Source organism: Staurois parvus, unplaced genomic scaffold, assembly GCF_062004578.1.
Source record: "Staurois parvus isolate SC_StPar_1 unplaced genomic scaffold, SC_StPar_1.0 ptg000829l, whole genome shotgun sequence".
NCBI lineage: Eukaryota > Metazoa > Chordata > Amphibia > Anura > Ranidae > Staurois > Staurois parvus.
Genome location: NW_028318625.1, coordinates 975,264 through 993,405, shown reverse-complemented (window position 1 = coordinate 993,405; position 18,142 = coordinate 975,264). Strand labels below are relative to the sequence as shown.

At 44.2% G+C, this 18,142-nt stretch overlaps 1 protein-coding gene across 1 annotated transcript in view; it reads right to left on the bottom strand.

The window, feature by feature from the left end:
• ROPN1L (rhophilin associated tail protein 1 like) overlaps window positions 1-18,142 on the bottom strand; it is a 72,256-nt gene that overhangs the window by 27,739 nt on the left and 26,375 nt on the right. The window contains exon 2 of the mRNA XM_089655246.1: window positions 3,836-3,987. Within this exon, the coding sequence (XP_089511372.1) occupies window positions 3,836-3,966 (131 nt within the window). The 5' untranslated portion in view covers window positions 3,967-3,987. The remainder of the gene's footprint in view (window positions 1-3,835; window positions 3,988-18,142) is intronic.

The window sequence follows — 18,142 nt, the reverse complement described above, 5'->3', positions numbered from 1 at the left end:
CACACTGCCTACTTTTAAACTACTTACTGCTCAGCCACTGCATACTGATCTAGCCTGTCACTACATACTGCTCACTGACTGCCCTGCAACTTAGTACTGCTCACTATTACAATGCTGATTATGTAAAATGAAAATGTATGCTGTGACCATAGAACTACTTTAAAGTATCTGCAAACCCTCTTGGCCCGATGGAAGGACCTCTTGAAAACCAGGGTATTTTGTGTAGAAACATTGTACCAATAGGTTTAGGACATGTGCCAGGCAAGGAACATAGCAAATTTACCCAGGTGAAGAGCAGCTAGCAGGTTAGTTGCACACAATCCTCTCTGGCTAAAGATAGTCTGGGGTCAGCTACCTATCAGCCTAGAAAGCTGCAAGATGCTGTGGCCCAGAGTGGCTTCAGTCACCCAAGCATACAAGCTGCAACACAGCATGCCAGCATTTAGCTTCGGACATTGCATATGCTCTGGGGTGCTTGGGGGGCCTGTTGATCAGTGTAGTTGTAGTAGTCAGTGGATGAGGCCAGTGAGGAAAACGGGGTACTGGTGACAATGCTGCTGGCATTTGCTAACACATGCAGTGGCACCACTAGCTCCAGCGATGTGCTCCATCCTGCATCCTTTCCAGCCACCAGAAGGTTAACCTAGTGCATGGTGAAAGAGACACAGCACCTTTGCCCAAGCTTACATAACCATATGTACTGACATACTTCCAACTTCACCCTGACAGCGTGGTTTGGTAAAACAGACACATTTTGCTCTGCATGTTATTGAAGGGGAGGGATGGTCTTCTCGGAATAATAATGGCAGCTATGTACCTGCTACTGTGGTGTAGAACAGGCCATGGATGTAGTTAAAATGCCAGCAGCTTTGCCAAGCTGGACATTGGTAACAGTTTTCTCTTGAGCTCTAGAACCTGCTGTGGGGAGGATGCTGCTGGAAATGGAAGAGTGGGTGTTGGCGAATGCTGCTGAGGGTCCAGGTTTCGCTTTACCTTCCTCAGCCTGGCCCCACGACCTTCTTCACTATTTAACGTTGAGTATGTTATGCCTTATCCCCCATGTTTGACTGCTCCTCCTGTCACTGGATGCCACAGATGTTGCAGTAGATGCAACAAGATAATGTTGTGGAGGTGGAGCGATGGACTAACTGAGGAACGAGGAGGAGTTTGAGCCTCTTGCAGTGAACTTGTCTCCATTAGGTGCTGCTCCCACTGACTTCTGTGTTGCCTTTCCGTGCACATAGTACCCAAGTGGCTGTTACTTATATGCTGCAGGCAGAGGCTGCAGACCACACAGGTGCTTTTGACAGCAGACACATTAAAAAAGGCCCGAACTGTAGAGTTCTGTGGACTATTCCTGGGAATAGCAGTGGCCTGTAACTGTGTGGCAATGCAACCATAAGGATTTTGATGGATGCTCCCTCTAGTTAGATGCAAGGTGCCCCTGCTCCTGTTCTGCCTCTCACTCTGAACTTTCCTCCTTTCCAATCTGTGGTACCTATTAAAGGTCTGACACCTGTGACAATGAGAGGCCCTGTCACTGTGAGTATATACGAAAATGTGACACAGGATTCACATTAAGGGTTAATGCGAAGTTTCAGACTATTATTTCTGAGCGGAGAAAGCTATGTTTTTGGCTTTTTCTGGATTCTGTAGTCTTGGATTGCGGTCTGGAGCTTGAAGATTCCAAAGTGTGTTGGAAGGGATGGAACTTTCCAACCTGTGATTGGGTTTTACTAGATGTCTGCAACCAGTCTGAGTACACAGGTGTTCAAGGTCATTATATACTCAAGCCTGAGAAAGCTCAGAGGTCCAGCATCCAGTTGGGAGACCACTCCCAGTGTGGGAGACAGGGGTCTCACCCTGGGGTCAGAGGTTTTCCAGCCAGAAGTCAAGAGACAGGAGGTCTCACCTAGGGGTCAGAGGTGCACCAGCCAGAAGCCAGGAGACAAGAGGTCTCACCCAGGGGTCAGAGGTGCCTCAGTCAGAAGCCAAGAGACAGGAGGTCTCACACAGGGGTCATAGGTGCCCCAAGCAGGAGCCAAGAGACAGGAAGTCTCACCCAGGGGTCAGAGGTGACCCAGCCAGTGGCCATGAGGTCTCGTTCCAGGAGTCAGGTCAGCTTATATTGCGGTGTCAGGAGAACCCCAATCCATAGGCCAGCAGTGGGCCATGCAGCATGGCACTGTGACCAAAAGCTAAGAGAGCCAAGTGATTCAAAGGAGCTGGACAACCCAGTCAGAGGGACTAATTAGAGGAGTAGTGGTGCTGCCAACAAGGGGGCCAGGTGGCTCAGTATTTTCACTGGAATGTTCATATTTATGTGGAAGAACCCCTGCATGGGCAACTGATGTGTAAGCGAACTTTCCGTTCATTGAATAAAAGTGAGCTGCCATGCCCTAAAATACAGTTTGGTCTGGTGCAATTGATTTGAACAGCACTTATCACATGAGTATAATCTCCCCAATGCCACACACTTCATCAGCCATCCCTTTTTATTGCTGGAGCTGCAGTAAAGGAAAGACAGTATAACTGCCTCTTGTTGTTCCCTGTCTTCCTTAGTATTAGAAAGGAGGCCAGCTACTTAAATAGTTTATAAGGTTGAAAAAAAGACATAGGTCCATAAATGACACAGTTCAATCTATGTGTGGTTATGATTTGTATTCCCTATCAATTCTTATAGCCCTGCATATTCAGCATCCTGAGGGAGCCATCTAAACGTTTTCTGAAACTCTCAGCTAGCGGAGGGAGTTCCACATTTTTACTTCTCTAACAGTAAAGAACACCTTCCCCAATCTAAGGTTAAACCTCCTTTCTTCTGACCTCAAATCAAGGCCATGTGGGAGTACGCAGGAATATATATGACCCACCACACTGCAATCCACAATATATTAGTGTAATATAGCACAGTATAGCACCATATAGCATGTGGGGAGGTGCAGCATGGAGTGGGCATTAAATACACAGAGACCGGTAGCATTAAAACTTGTAACTTGTATTAAACAGAAAGTCAACGTTACAAACACTCTTGCGGGACAGCACAGTTTAATGTAGTCAGATACAGTGGACGAGAGGTGCCGAATGCGTCTGTTTCAGAGGGTGAAGTGCAGCCTGGCCAGGCTAGTCGCAAGAGGGAAGCTCCTTTTCAAGATAGCAAGTCCCTAATATTTCCCTCCTTGTCAGGAACCTTTCCCTACCACTAGTTACTTTCCCTAACAAATGGGGTCTCTCTCTCTCTCTCTCTCTCTAAACTAGCCACGTGCGAGAAGCGTGCCAAAACCCTGCTGACCCAAGATGGCCGCTGAGGGTCACATGGATGAAGTGTAGCCAACTGGAACGCTGCTCTATTGATCCAGGAAAGCATAAAGAAAAGTTGTTTCCCTTGGGCTTCCTCTCAAGGATGTAGTACCACTTGGATTGTGCACCACCTACAGTGGAGGAAACAGACTGCACCTGCCTACAAGCACACCAATACTCTCCCTACCCAGACTGTCAGCTCTTCGTACACTACTCCAACATGAAAGCCCCATGACTGACTATTGTAGCAATGCTGGTCTTCAGTATCCTGTGAGAACTTAGGGGGTAAGAATTCCAACAGTGCCAAACAGTAAAATTTAATATGGTCTGAATAATGTATACCATTATATAACAATTATTATTTAATGGGCAGTAGAGAGGTGCATTGATTAATCTTTTTTTGTTAAGATACACTTAGCCTTTAAATAAGGAACATATGATTTACCAAAAAAAACTGTCTGAAAACACAATACAAAACAAAAAAACAATATTAACAAACACTATGAACTAGACAGATTTTCAACAGTTCATTACTTACGCAGCAGACCACTGGAGGACATCATGAGGTTGTGTCCTAATGGCAGCCTTTGTGAATTGCTTTAAGATGTCTGGAAGTTCTGGTGGAATATCAATTTGCTGAGGACAAAACATAACTTCAGGGAGAGGCATGGCTGCTTATGTTGTTTAAACCTGTGATAACAAGAGAAATAAGTCAATAATAAAATATGTATTTACAATCTACCAGCAACCTTCAAATGTTTGTAATACAGTAGTTCTAAAATAGTTCTAAACCCTAAATAAATTAGATTCAGTTTTCTAATACACTTTGTATTATAAAACATACTTTTTTTTCATAAAATACTGCTTTCACCATTTTCATTACTTTTAAATCTCAGCACTGTCAATCTCCTTCAGTGTCTTTCTGTTGCTTCCTTTGTACATGCATATCATTCAGCAGGAATTCTTTTAATAAAAGCTACAGATTTAAAACTTTTAAACATTAATGTTTAAGTGCATAGTTTAACAAAATGACATAGCTGGTGTCTGTGCATTGTCAGTTTGTAAGTGTTAGAGCTGATTAAAATTGTGTGAGAGATTAAAAAAAAGTATGTACCGTATTTGCCGGCGTATAAGACGACTGGGCGTATAAGACGACCCCCCTACTTTTCCTGCTAAAATGTAGTGTTTGGGCTATACTCGCCGTATAAGACTACCCCTCTTCCAATGCACACCAGTGGGGGGGAATAGTGCCCCATCATTGATGTCAGTGGGAGGAATAGTGCCCCATCATTGGTATTAGTGGCAGGAATAGTGCCCCATCATTGGCATTAGTGGCAGGAATAGTGCCCTATCATTAGTATCAGTGGAGGAATAGTGCTCCATCATTGGTGTCAGTGGGAGGAACAGTACCCCATCATTGTTATCAGTGGCAGGAATAGTGCCCCATCATTGGTGTCAGTGGCAGGAATAGTGCCCCATCATTGGTATCAGTGGGGGGAATAGGTGCCCCATCATTGGTATCAGTGGCAGGAATGGTGCCCCATCATTGGTATCAGTGGCAGGAATAGTGCCCCATCATTGGTGTCAGTGGGAGGAATAGTGCCCCATCATTGGTGTCAGTGGGAGGAATAGTGCCCCATCATTGGTGTCAGTGGGAGGAATAGTGCCCCATCATTGGTATCAGTGGGAGGAATAGTGCCCCATCATTGGTGTCAGTGGGGGGTGGAATAGTGCCCCATCGTTGGTGTCAGTGGGGGGGGGAATAGTGCCCCATCATTGGTGTCAGTGGGGGGGAGGAATAGTGCCCCATCGTTGGTGTCAGTGGGAGGAATAGTGCCCCATCATTGGTATCAGTGACACCAATGATGGGGCACTATTCCTCCCACTGAGACTTGCTGACCCTGTTCTCGTATGGTGCTGCTGCAGCCAGCATATGTGGTTGCAGCAGCACCTCTACACAGAACACTTACCTGCTGCTCCGGCACTCAATTTTCGCGGGGCCGCTCGGCTCCGCCCCCTCGCCGGTGATTGGCCGCCTGTGTGCCTTTCCTGAGCTACAGTTCTGGCGGCCAATCACCGGTGAGGAGGCGGAGCCGAGCAGCCGCACGAACATCCAGTGGCCGAACTGAAGGAGACGCCGCGCTTCCTGGACCGGATCGTCGTGGGACTGGATCCAGGTAAGAGACATCAGCCCCTGCAAACCCCTGTACTTAATGCCGCAGCCCCCCTAAACATGTGTACCGGCGTATAAGACGACCCCCGACTTTTGAGAAGATTTTCAAGGGTCAAAAAGTCGTCTTATACGCCGGCAAATACGGTATTTACATTTAAATACATCACCTGCAGCTGGTATTTAACCACTTGCCCTCCAGAGGATTTACCCCCCTTAATGACCAGGCATCTTTTTGCTACTCGGCGCTGCACTAATTCAACTGATAATTGCGCGGTCATGCAATGCTGCTTCCAAATGAAATGTACGTAATTTTTTTCACACAAATAGAGCTTTCTTTCGGTGGTATTTGCTCACCTGTGCGCTTTTTATTTTTCACGCTATAAACAAAAAAAACACAAAAATTTTGAAGAAAAATGATATTTTTTACTTTCAGCTATAAAAAATATATAGTAAACTCAAAGTTAGTTATAAATTTAGGCCAAAATGTATTCTGCTACATGTTTTTGGTAAAAAAAATCCCAATAAGTGTATATTGATTGCTTTGTGTGAAAATTATAGCGTCTACAAACTATGGTATAGATACTGCAATTTATTTTTTTGCTATACAGCGCTGCGCTAGTTTAACGGACAATTGCGCGGTCATGCAATACGGTACAGAAATGAAATTTCCATCCTTTTTTTTCCCACAAATTGAGCTTTCTTTCGGTGGTATTTGATCGCCTGTGCGGTTATTTTTTGCGCTATAAAAAAAAAAGGCTGACAATTTTGAGAAAAAAAAAACATATTTTGAACTTTTTGCTATAAAACATGTCCAGTAAAAAAAAATTTAAAAATCAAATTTAGTCATAAATTTCTGCCAAAATGCATTCTGCGACATGTCTTTGCTACAAAAAACCCAATACGTGTAAATTAATTGGTTTACGTGAAAGTTATAGCGTTTACAAATGGCGGGAAAGATACTGGAATTTTTTTTTTTATATACTAATAATGGCGGCGATCAGCGACTTATGGCAGCGAACAGTGACTTATGGCGGCGATCAGTGACTTATGGCGGGACTGCGGCGGACATTCTGACACTGGGGAGGAATTGGCTTGGGGTCACTGACATCCCCAGTGACACCAATACAGTGATCAGTGCAAAAAAAAAACACTGACACTGTACTAATGGCACTGGGGAGGAAGGGGTTAACTTTATTATGCAGTGAAAGGGTAAACTGTGTGAGGGGAGTGTTTTACTAGGGGGCGGGGGTGTGTACTGCAGAGAACACCGCTGATCGGGACAGATAAACTCTTCTGTCCCGATCAGCGTGTCAGGAGCTGTCAGGGAACTGACAGAAAACACAGCTACTGCAGCTGTGCTCTCTGTCACTGATTGCCGCTAATCGCCGGGACATAGCCGGTAACGACTGGCTGTGACCCGGTGACTGACATCCGCGGCCGTGATCGGCGGGACAGGTAGGGCGGCGGCGCGCCTCGCGCGCGCCCCCTACCTGTTTTAAAAACACACGTTTTAAAACGTGGTTTTGCCCAGCCGTGCCGCCCTGCCGCCGTATTTCTACAGTGGCTGGGCGGCATGTGGTTAAAGCTAATCTTCAACTTTACCGTTCCATTCATTAGTTAGTTGGCCAAACTGGCTATCCTCAATATTATTAGCCCATCCAGTTTTAAAAAGGGGAAAGTTACGCTTTAAGGCTTTGTCCCCTACTCCCCATTAAGGATTGGCACCTTTGGGGAGTGGGTACCCGAATTTGACAGGTACCCGCTCCCACTTCCAGTGCGCTCGCCTAAGGCAATCGGAAGCGTAGGTTACCCCCCCAGTAATCTTCTGGGACACATGACAGGGCCCAGAAGACTATGGGACTATTCACAAAGTGCAGCGCTACTCACACATGCACAATGGGTACCAAGCTGTCACAGCTGAGTGCCCACACTGAAGATGCCGGCACAGGGGAGAGAAGACGATCGGTGAAACCAGCCAGGGTGAGCACACCGCTGGACTGAGGGACAGGTGAGTGTCTGTATTTTAAAAGTCAGTATTTTTTTTAATTCAACTGGAACTCCGCTTTAACTTCTAGAAGTTGTAATCCTTACTACATAGAACTCAATAGAACCAAATATTTGCAACAAAGAGCACAAGGCAAGTGGCAGTGTTTTAAAGAGGAGCTAAACAAGTGCATTATGCACTGTATTCCACTGGGTAACAAACATAAAATAACACAATTAAAACTTATGTGGCTAAAACCTAGTGTAAAAAAATATTAGAAAAAACAGTCCATTGAATGTACAGAGTAGAAGGAAAGCCCTCAATGTTCCATATTTACAAGAAATACAGAGAAATGCAAGAGAGCAATCAGGGCAGATAAAATAGAATACAAGAAACACATTGCTACACCAAGTAAAACAAATCCAAAAAATGTTTTCAAACACATCAATAGTAAAAAATATTATGACAGACTCCATAACAGATGAACAAGAGACTTTGGCTATAAATATAGTTACTTAGTTAGTCTGGCTGAAAAAAGACAAAAGTCCATCCAGTTCAACCATAAAGAAAGAAAAAAAAAGTTATAATCCTATACCCACAGTTGATCCAGAAGAAGGCAAAAAAAAACCCAGCATAGCACAATCCAATTTGCTCCTGCTGGGAAAAAAATTCCTTCCTGATCCCCCGAGAGGCAATCGGATATTCCCTGGATCAACTTTACCTATAAATGTTAGTATCCAGTTATATTCTGTGTATCTAAGAAGCAATCCAGGCCTTTTTTGAAGCAATCCACTGAGCTGGCCAGAACCAACTCTTGAGGGAGTCTATTCCACATTTTCATAGCTCTCACTGTGAAGAAACCTACAGGGAAAAGGCAGATATATTGAAAAGGCGGGTCTGATAGTTGTAACAATGTTTCACCACAGGTACCTGTGACTAGGGGCGGACTGAACATTTGGAAACTCGGGCACTGCTTGAGGGCCTGGGGTCAGTAGGGGGCCCCATGAGATGCCCCTGGTACCTTTTTCATAGGCTTTTTTGAGTTTGGGCAAGGACACAGAGGCCCCATGATCCCCTATTGCCCGGGGGCCCCTTGAGTTGTCAGTCCACCCCTGCCTGTGGCTGTCAGCAAACCACCAGGTGCAGATAGCTTACACCCGCAATTCCCTAAGAAACTTAGCTCAGTTATAGACAAGCCGCTGTTTGTAATTTCTGAAGACACCGTAGTGACTGGAATTGCACCGATTGGAGAAAATGTACCAATTTACAAAAAAGTATTGAGATTTTTACCTGGAAACTACGGACTATGGAAAGTTTAGTCCAAACACAAATTCAGACCTAACTTTGGCTGTTCTTGCTTTCGGACAACTGCCCCAATATGTACCTGTTCAGCGAAGCAGAATGCCATGTGTAATAGTGGTAATACTGCCACTATTACACATAAGAGCTTCCAGCTGTGGATGGTTGTTAAGGACGCAGGTGGATGCAGGCTCATTACTACTACAGACCAGTCAGCCTAACATCAATAGTATGTAAGATAATTGAGGGAATAGTAAAGGCATCTATTCAGAAATGTGACTGCGATAAAGATATTCTAAATGACAACCAGCATGCAGGGCTGTTGGGGTAGGGAGGTAGGGCAAGAGGGGCATTCCCTTCCATGTGAAAGGGAGGATGCAGGTCCAGCTTGGATCAGTTCCACACAGAGTAGTAATAGCATAACGTAGTTTTTCACCAGAACTCCTTCCCCACAGCTTACACAGGATGCTGCATATCCTCCTAATTCTTGCCCCTTCAGCGACAGGCTCACTTGCTGGCTGCTGAAGCTTGTCTTTTGAGGGTAAAGGGAATGTGTGGAGGAAGCCACACACTGATTGGCCTCTCACCAGGCCGCACACAATGTATCAGAGTGGAGTAGTGTGCTTGACACAAGCAAAGCGACGCCCCACAAGTTATGAGGGAGGGCATGTAGCCTCCTGAGCTCTACTACTCCCAATAGATCTCTCCACACATGCTCAGCAAGGCAATTCTACATCCAGGCTGGGCTACAAATTGCTGTATGGTGTCACTTATGTTTTTAGCCATTTGCTGCCCAAAGACGTCCCTGTACATCCTTGAGTTTGGGAGTTTGAGTGATCATACTGAAGCCATGGCTGCAATCTCTTCAGCTAGCAGTGCTGAATAAAGTAAAAGTGATCTGAGAGGCTAAGTAACTGGATCACTTTTACAAGCACGGGGGGGGGGTCCCCCTTCCTGCCGCCTTCCCATCTCCGATCATCTGTCACTTACAGTTTTGGTCTAATTAAACAATTTGTTACTGGCCTGTGATCCCCCAGTAAAGAGTACCTGTCACTGCCTACCACAAGGGATGTTGTTCACCCCTTGTGATAGCAATAAAGTTGATAAAAAAATTAAAAGGGACAGTGTATAAATATATAAAAAAGAAAGAAAGAAAAAGTAAAGTGCCTCTGCCCCCAGCACAAAGGCGAACACATATGTAGGTTGCACACGCATATGCGAATGCTGTTTTCACCAAACGTGAGGTATCCCTGCAAATGTTATAGCGAGAACAATAATTCTACCCCCAGACCTCCTGTATAACTCTAAACTGTTAACCTGTAAAGGAGTCACCTATGGAGAATTTTAGGTATTGTAGTTTGTCGGCATTCCACAAGCAATTTTAATGCGTGACATGTTAGGTATTAATTTACTTGGTGCAACATCATCCATTATATTTTACCAAACAATTGGTTATTATATTGTGTTTTTGTGTATTAAAATTCATTAAAGTGTATTTTTTTCCCCAAAATTGCATTTGAAAAACCACTGTGCAAATACCATGTGACATAAAAAAAATTACAACACCCACCAATTTATTATCTAGGGCCTCTAATTACAACCAACTTTTTTTGCTAGAAAAGGGGGTTCTAAGTAGATTCCTAGCAAAAAAAAAGCTGATGTTTACATTTATGTGAGAAATGTCAGAATAGACTTGGGAATCAAGTGGTTAAATGTGTTTCTTGACAAACTCCATAGCAGTGGGCACTGACCTCATCATAGACAGCTGTCAGTGCTGTTGTTTCCCTGCAAGCAGCTTGCAACATTTTCCCTAATCGCTGTGTGCAATCATCACAGGTATTGCTCTGCATTATTACCCTTGTGTGCTGCCTGTGCCTTTCTGTGATCTCAGTGCATTCTAATTATATTAATGACTCTAACAGCAGTGCAGATTGACTGACTGTGCAGTTCCGCACTATGGATGTATCATCCCCGCCCCTTGTGGCCAGCCGTTACGTAGCAGGTATGAGAGGCTGTGTTTACCTCTTTCCTTGCTACTCTGTTGTTTTTTTTAATTTTGTCAGTCCTTCCAAGTCAGACCGACAACACACGGCACAAGATGATAGGAACCGCATTAGGTCACAGCATCAACATACTTCTTCCAGATCTAGACGCAATGGGGTTTATTTACTAAAGCTGGAGAGTCCAAAATCAGACTCCCTTCTGCATAGAAACCAATCAGCTTCCAGGTTTCATTGCCAAAGCTTCATTGAACAAGCTGAGGTTAGAAGCTGATTGGTTTCTATGCAGAAGGGAGTCTGATTTTGGACTCTCCAGCTTTAGTAAATAAACCCCAATAGGTCACCGTCAAGGTCCAGGAATTGCAGAAGAAGCTCGGATTCCTCCTCCAGGCACTGCATCCACGTCAGCTGCTCTGCTGAGGAAGGCTGCTGAGGATGCAGGACTCAGGTCCCAGAGGGCAGTCTCTGTTGGAGCCATGCTATGCCCAGGTGGTTGGGGAAAGGGATGGTAATAACTAGCAAATGGAATCTCTGGTGTGGCGCGTGGTGCAGGAGTCCCTTGAAGAGTGGGGTACAAGCCACACGCAAAGCCTGCAAGCCATTATGTTATACTCTTCTGCTAAGGATGGCCAGGAAGAGTTGGAACCATCCAAACTAAGCCATCCATCTATGAAGACCTCAGACAGTGATGCAGTGGGAGACAAGATTTCCTTTGCTCTAGTGACAACTTTGGTCAAGGCAGTTAAGGAGGCATTAAAATGTCTAAAGACTGTAGAGTCTCCTGCAAAGCAAAGGAAGCTCTTTAAGCACCTCAAGGGGGAGTGTAAAAATTTCCCATTCCTAACTGAACTAAGGGACATAATTTTGGGATGAATGGATCAATGCCTCGAGACAGACCTCCCTTTAGAGCAAGATGGCCAAGCCTTAGCCATCCAAGGTTAAAAATGTGAAGCATCCAGAGAAAGATTATCTAGTTGTTGAGGCCTTGTTGAAGTTAACAAAGTATGTCACTATCCTTTGAAAAATGCAGTGAATGGCCTGTAAACTGGCCCTGGCTCTCGCAGCCATGTTTAAAGTAATTGAAATTTGGAAGCAGAATGTGGACAAAGCATTCTAAGAGTGTTTTCAGATGAAGCAGCCAAAAACTTGGTAGTTCAGGAAAGCTGATGCCGGTTTTCCATGGTGAGGTGTCAGTTGACATCATCCACTTGGTGGCACGGATTATACTCTTGTCAGTTACGGCGAAGTGGGCGTTATGGCTACGGCCTTGGCTTGCCGATCCTGTCTCTATACAGGCATGGTGTAATATCCCTTTTGAGGGAGCTCCATTTTCTTGGCAACAAGCTTGATAGTACTATAGCCCGGGCTACAGGTGACAAATCGTAGTTTTTGACCTTAGAACCGAAGAGAACACAATCTAGATGACAAGTTGTAATTGTACAGGATTTATATAGCGCCAAGAGTTTGCTCAGCGCTTTACAATATAAAGGGAGACAATACAGCAACGATACAGTTCAATACAAAAGGGTTAGGAGGGCCCTGCTCCTTGGAGCTTACAATCTAAGAGGGAGGGGCTGGTGGTACAAAAGGTAATAACTGTGGGGGATGAACTGATAGGAGGAATAGAAGATTCCGTTTTTAGCTGAAGGTGGGATAGGCTTCCCTGAAGAGATAGGTTTTCAGAGATCGCATAAAAGTGGACAGAGTAGGCGATAGTTGGATAGATTGGGGTAGAGAGTTCCAGAGGATGGGGGAGGCTCTGGAGAAGTCCTGGAGATGAGCATGGGAGGAGGAGAGCAGGAGGTCAAGGGATTTGAGTGATATTTGGAGACTATATTGGTGATTTGGGGCAGAGTTATAAATGGCTTTATATGTTATTGTTAATGTTTTGAATTTTATTCATTGCAAAGTCTGGCTGAAAAAAGACAAAAGTCCATCCAGTTCAACCAATAAAAAAAAAAAAAGTTATAATTCTACACCCACAGTTGATCCAGAGGAAGGCAAAAAAACAGCAAAACATGATCCAATTTGCTCCTGCAGGAGAAATAATTCCTTCCTGATCCCCCGAGAGGCAATCGGATATTCCCTGGATCAACTTTACCTATAAATGTTAGTATCCAGTTACATTCAGGTCCATAAATATTGGGACATCAACACAATTCTAACATTTTTGGCTCTATACACCACTACAATGGATTTGAAATGAAACAAACAAGATGTGCTTTAACTGCAGACTGTCAGCTTTAATTTGAGGGTACAGTTGTGACCAAAATTATTCAACCCCCAATGCTGTAAAGGGGTTTAGGGACTATAGTGTACATTTGGAATTGTATTCAGAATCAAATCCTACAAGGACGTTGTAACTACCCAAATGCAACTAAAATGACATCAATTGTTTATGTAATACAGTAGTAAATGGTTCTTATGTGGTTTCTTCATTGCCACAATTATTCAACCCCTTAAAGACTACCACTCTGAAGAACAGAGGTTCATACAGGTGCTTTCCATCAGGTATTGAAAACACCTGTGGATGTCACCGAGCAGCAATCAAGCATAATAAGCACCAATTAGGCAGCTTTAAAATGACTGTGATACTCAGCTCCTTCTAGACATTTACTGGTGTGGTTACAAACATGGTGAAGGCAAGAGAATGGTCCAGGAAGACAAGAGAAGAGGTGATTTCTCTTCACAGGAAGGGCAATGGCTATAAGAAGATTGCAAAGATGTTAAACATACCAAGAGACACCTTAGGAAGCATCATTCGCAAATTCAAGGCAAAGGGCACTGTTGAAACGCTACCTGGTCGTGGCAGAAAGAAGATGCTGACTTCGACTGCTGTGCGCTACCTGAAGCGTAGAGTGGAGAGAAGTCCCCGTGTGACTGCTGAGGAACTGAGAAAAGATTTGTCAGATGTGGGTACAGAAGTTTCAGCCCAGACAATAAGACGCACACTGCGTAATGAAGGCCTCCGTGCCAGAACTCCCAGGCGTACCCCCTTGCTGTCTCCAAAGAATAAGAAGAGTCGACTGCAGTATGCCAAAAGCCATGTGGACAAACCACAAAAGTTGTGGGATAGTGTTCTGTGGACTGATGAAACAAAATTAGAACTGTTTGGGCCCATGGATCAACGCTATGTTTGGAGGAGGAAGAACAAGGCCTATGATGAAAAGAACACCTTGCCTACTGTGAAGCATGGTGGAGGGTCAATCATGCTTTGGGGCTGTTTTGCTTCTGCAGGTACAGGGAAGCTTCAGCGTGTGCAAGGTACCATGAATTCTCTTCAGTACCAGGAGATATTGGATGGAAACGTGATGCAGTCCGTCACACACCTGAGGCTTGGGAGACGTTGGACCTTTCAACAGGACAATGATCCCAAGCATACCTCCAAGTCCACTAGAGCATGGTTGCAGAGGAAAGGCTGGAACATTTTGGAGTGGCCATCGCAGTCACCAGACTTAAATCCGATTGAGAACCTCTGGTGGGACTTAAAGAAAGCAGTTGCAGTGCGCAAGCCTAAGAATGTGACTGAACTGGAGGCCTTTGCCCATGAAGAATGGGCGAAGATACCCGTAGATCGCTGCAAGACACTTGTGTCAAGCTATGCTTCACGTTTAAAAGCTGTTATAACTGTAAAAGGATGCTGTACTAAGTACTAAGATTGAATGTCACTTGGGGGTTGAATAAAACTGATAATGCTGTGAGCACAGAAAAGACATTTGTGGTTATTTCATTATAACTGTTATGTTATATTTGTCTGACCTACAAGTGCCTCTTTAATGTAAATGTAAGCAAGATGACTGAATGATCAAAAGCAATGTCAAACTGGCCAAAACACTCAATTTCAGTGGGGGTTGAATAATTTTGGTCACAACTGTATATACATCCAAATCAGGTGAACGGTGTAGGAATTACAACAGTTTGCATATGTGCCTCCCACTTGTTAAGGGACCAAAAGTAATGGGACAGAATAATAATCATAAATCAAACTTTCACTTTTTAATACTTGGTTGCAAATCCTTTGCAGTCAATTACAGCCTGAAGTCTGGAACGCATAGACATCACCAGACGCTGGGTTTCATCCCTGGTGATGCTCTGCCAGGCCTCCACTGCAACTGTCTTCAGTTCCTGCTTGTTCTTGGGGCATTTTCCCTTCAGTTTTGTCTTCAGCAAGTGAAATGCATGCTCAATCGGATTCAAGTCAGGTGATTGACTTGGCCATTGCATAACATTCCACTTCTTTCCCTTAAAAAACTCTTTGGTTGCTTTTGCAGTATGCTTTGGTTCATTGTCCATCTGCACTGTGAAGTGGCGTCCAATGAGTTCTGAAGCATTTGGCTGAATATGAGCAGATAATATTGCCCGAAACACTTCAGAATTCATCCCGCTGCTTTTGTCAGCAGTCACATCATCAATAAATACAAGAGAACCAGTTCCATTGGCAGCCATACATGCCCACGCCATGACACTACCACCACCATGCTTCACTGATGAGGTGGTATGCTTAGTATCATGAGCAGTTCCTTTCCTTCTCCATACTCTTCTCTTCCCACCACTCTGGTACAAGTTGATCTTGGTCTCATCTGTCCATAGGATGTTGTTCCAGAACTGTGAAGGCTTTTTTAGATGTCATTTGGCAAACTCTCAACTGGCCTTCCTGTTTTTGAGGCTCACCAATGGTTTACATATTGTGCTGAAGCCTCTGTATTCACTCTGGTGAAGTCTTCTCTTGATTGTTGACTTTGACACACATACACCTACCTCCTGGAGAGTGTTCTTGATCTGGCCAACTGTTGTGAAGGGTGTTTTCACCAGGGAAAGAATTCTTCGGTCATCCACCACAGTTGTTTTCCGTGGTCTTCCGAGTCTTTTGGTGTTGCTGAGCTCACCGGTGCGTTCCTTCTTTTTAAGAATGTTCCAAACAGTTGTTTTGGCCACGCCTAATGTTTTTGCTATCTCTCTAATGGGTTTGTTTTGTTTTTTCAGCCTAATGATGGCTTGCTTCACTGATAGTGACAGCTCTTTGGATCTCATCTTGAGAGTTGACAGTAACAGATTACAAATGCAAATAGCACACTTGAAATGAACTCTGGACCTTTTATCTATCTGCTCATTGTAATTGGGATAATGAGGGAATAACACACACCTGGCCATGGAACAGCTGAGAAGCCAATTGTCCCATTACTTTTGGTCCCTTAACAAGTGGGAGGCACATATGCAAACTGTTGTAATTCCTACACCGTTCACCTGATTTGGATGTAAATACCCTCAAATTAAAGCTGACAGTCTGCAGTTAAAGCACATCTTGTTCGTTTCATTTCAAATCCATTGTGGTGGTGTATAGAGCCACAAATGTTAGAATTGTGTTGATGTCCCAATATTTATGGACCTGACTGTATATTCTGTGTATCCAAGAAAGAATCCAGGCCTTTTTTAAAGCAATCCACTGTGCAGGCCAGAACCAACTCTTGAGGAAGTCTATTCCACATTTTCACAGCTCTTACTGTGAAGAAACTTCACTGTATTTGGAGATTAAATTTCTTTTCCTCCAGACATAAACAGTGCCCTCTTGTCCACCGAGTTCACTATATGTACCACTGATGAATTCATACATGTTTATCATTTCCCCCCCCCTTACTCTCCTGAATAAATTCAGTTCCTTTAATTTCCCCCCCCCCCCCTTACTCTCCTGAATAAATTCAGTTCCTTTAATCTTTCCTCATAGCTGATCTCCTCCGTGCCTCTTATCAGTTTGGTTGACCTTCTCTGTACTTTCTCCAGTTCTCCAATGTTCTTTTTATGAATTGCTGCCCAAAATTGAACTGCATATTCCAGATGAGATCTTACTAATGATTTGTACAGGGGTAAAATGATATATCTCTCTGGAGTCTATACCTCTTTTAATAAAAGAGAGGATTTTGCTTGCTTTAGAAACTGCAGCTTGGCATTACATGCCATTATGGTGTGTCATCAGCATAGAGATGCTACTTGAAGCCATGGGAGTTTATCAAGTGACCAAGGGAGGAGGTGTAGATGGAGAAGAGAAGGGGTCCAAGGACAGAACCTTGAGGGACCCCTACAGAAAGAGGATGTGGAGAGGAGGAGACAGAGTTATAGGTAATGCAAGTTCAGAGCATGCGAGGTACAAATGCTTTTACAGTCAAGGATTTTAGGAAGAGCTAGTGAAGAGATCTGTTATCGCTTCAGAAGTCTAAAGAAAAAAAAAAAGAAAAACTCGACCTTGGGTAGCATAGGAGCGACTATGTCTTTTGAGTTTGGGCCTTATTCTCGGTCTATTGGACTGTTGAAGTGGTCGATTCAGGACACGCATGGTCCTTTAGAAATCCCCCTCATCTCAGATTCACCTCACTCTGTGGAGCAGAAGCACATACTCTTATTTTAAATAAAGTCACTGGTGTCACAAGGTGCTGCTGGGCCAGTTCCAGAATGAGGGAATCTTCATGAAGAAGAACGGCTTGTGGAGGTCATTTATATTCATCATGCACCTGAAACAATTTCCTTAAAAAGGAGATGTCCAAGATGGACACATTGTCCACAATTCACAGGTGGTCCAGCCAGGTGTCTGGCTCATTTCCATAGACCTAAAAATGCTTGCTTTCATGTGTCCATTGCAGAACACTTCTGAAAATTTCAGCAAGACCGTCTCCAGCAAACTTTTCTATCATTCAGGTTTTCAACATCACCTTGTGTGTTTTTCAAAGTCTCTTTGGCTGTTATAGCCTTATTCAGAACAAGGGGCATATGCCGGCATCATTATTTGAATGACCTTCTGCTATTGTCCCAAGACAGAGAGCAGCTGTTGAACCACATAACTTTGGCTGCTGAACCTGGAAAAGAGCCAACTGGGGCCCACTAAGTCTCTTGTGTACCTTGGGGCTCAGTTCGATAAAATCAAGAGCACCATTGCTTTGCCTCGAGAAAAGATCCTGACAATCTGGAGCAAAGTACTGGCTGTGTTTTCTTTCCACCTGTGAGCCTCTCAGTGTCTAGAATTATCAGCACTTTGGTGTCTACGGCTCCAATGGTTAAGGGGATGCTCTGAAAGATATGGCCCTTCCAGAAGGAGTTTCTCCAGGAGTGGGAGCCAAGAAGCAGAATTCAGCTCATCTACATAACCTTGGTCTTTCCTGGTGGCTACAATGGAGAATTGTACTCAATTACCAATTCTTTGCCCCCTTTTCCTCGTTCACAATCATGTCATGCCAGCAATACAGGATGGAAGGGCTTACTGCCTGCTCAAAATAGCTCAAGGCAGTGGGGCTTTTCACTCCCACAAGATTGTTTTGAGCATTCTGGAGCTATGGGCAGCCTTCTCCACCCTACAGGCCTTTCACCATCTGATGAAGGGAGCATCAGTGCTCTTAGGCTAGA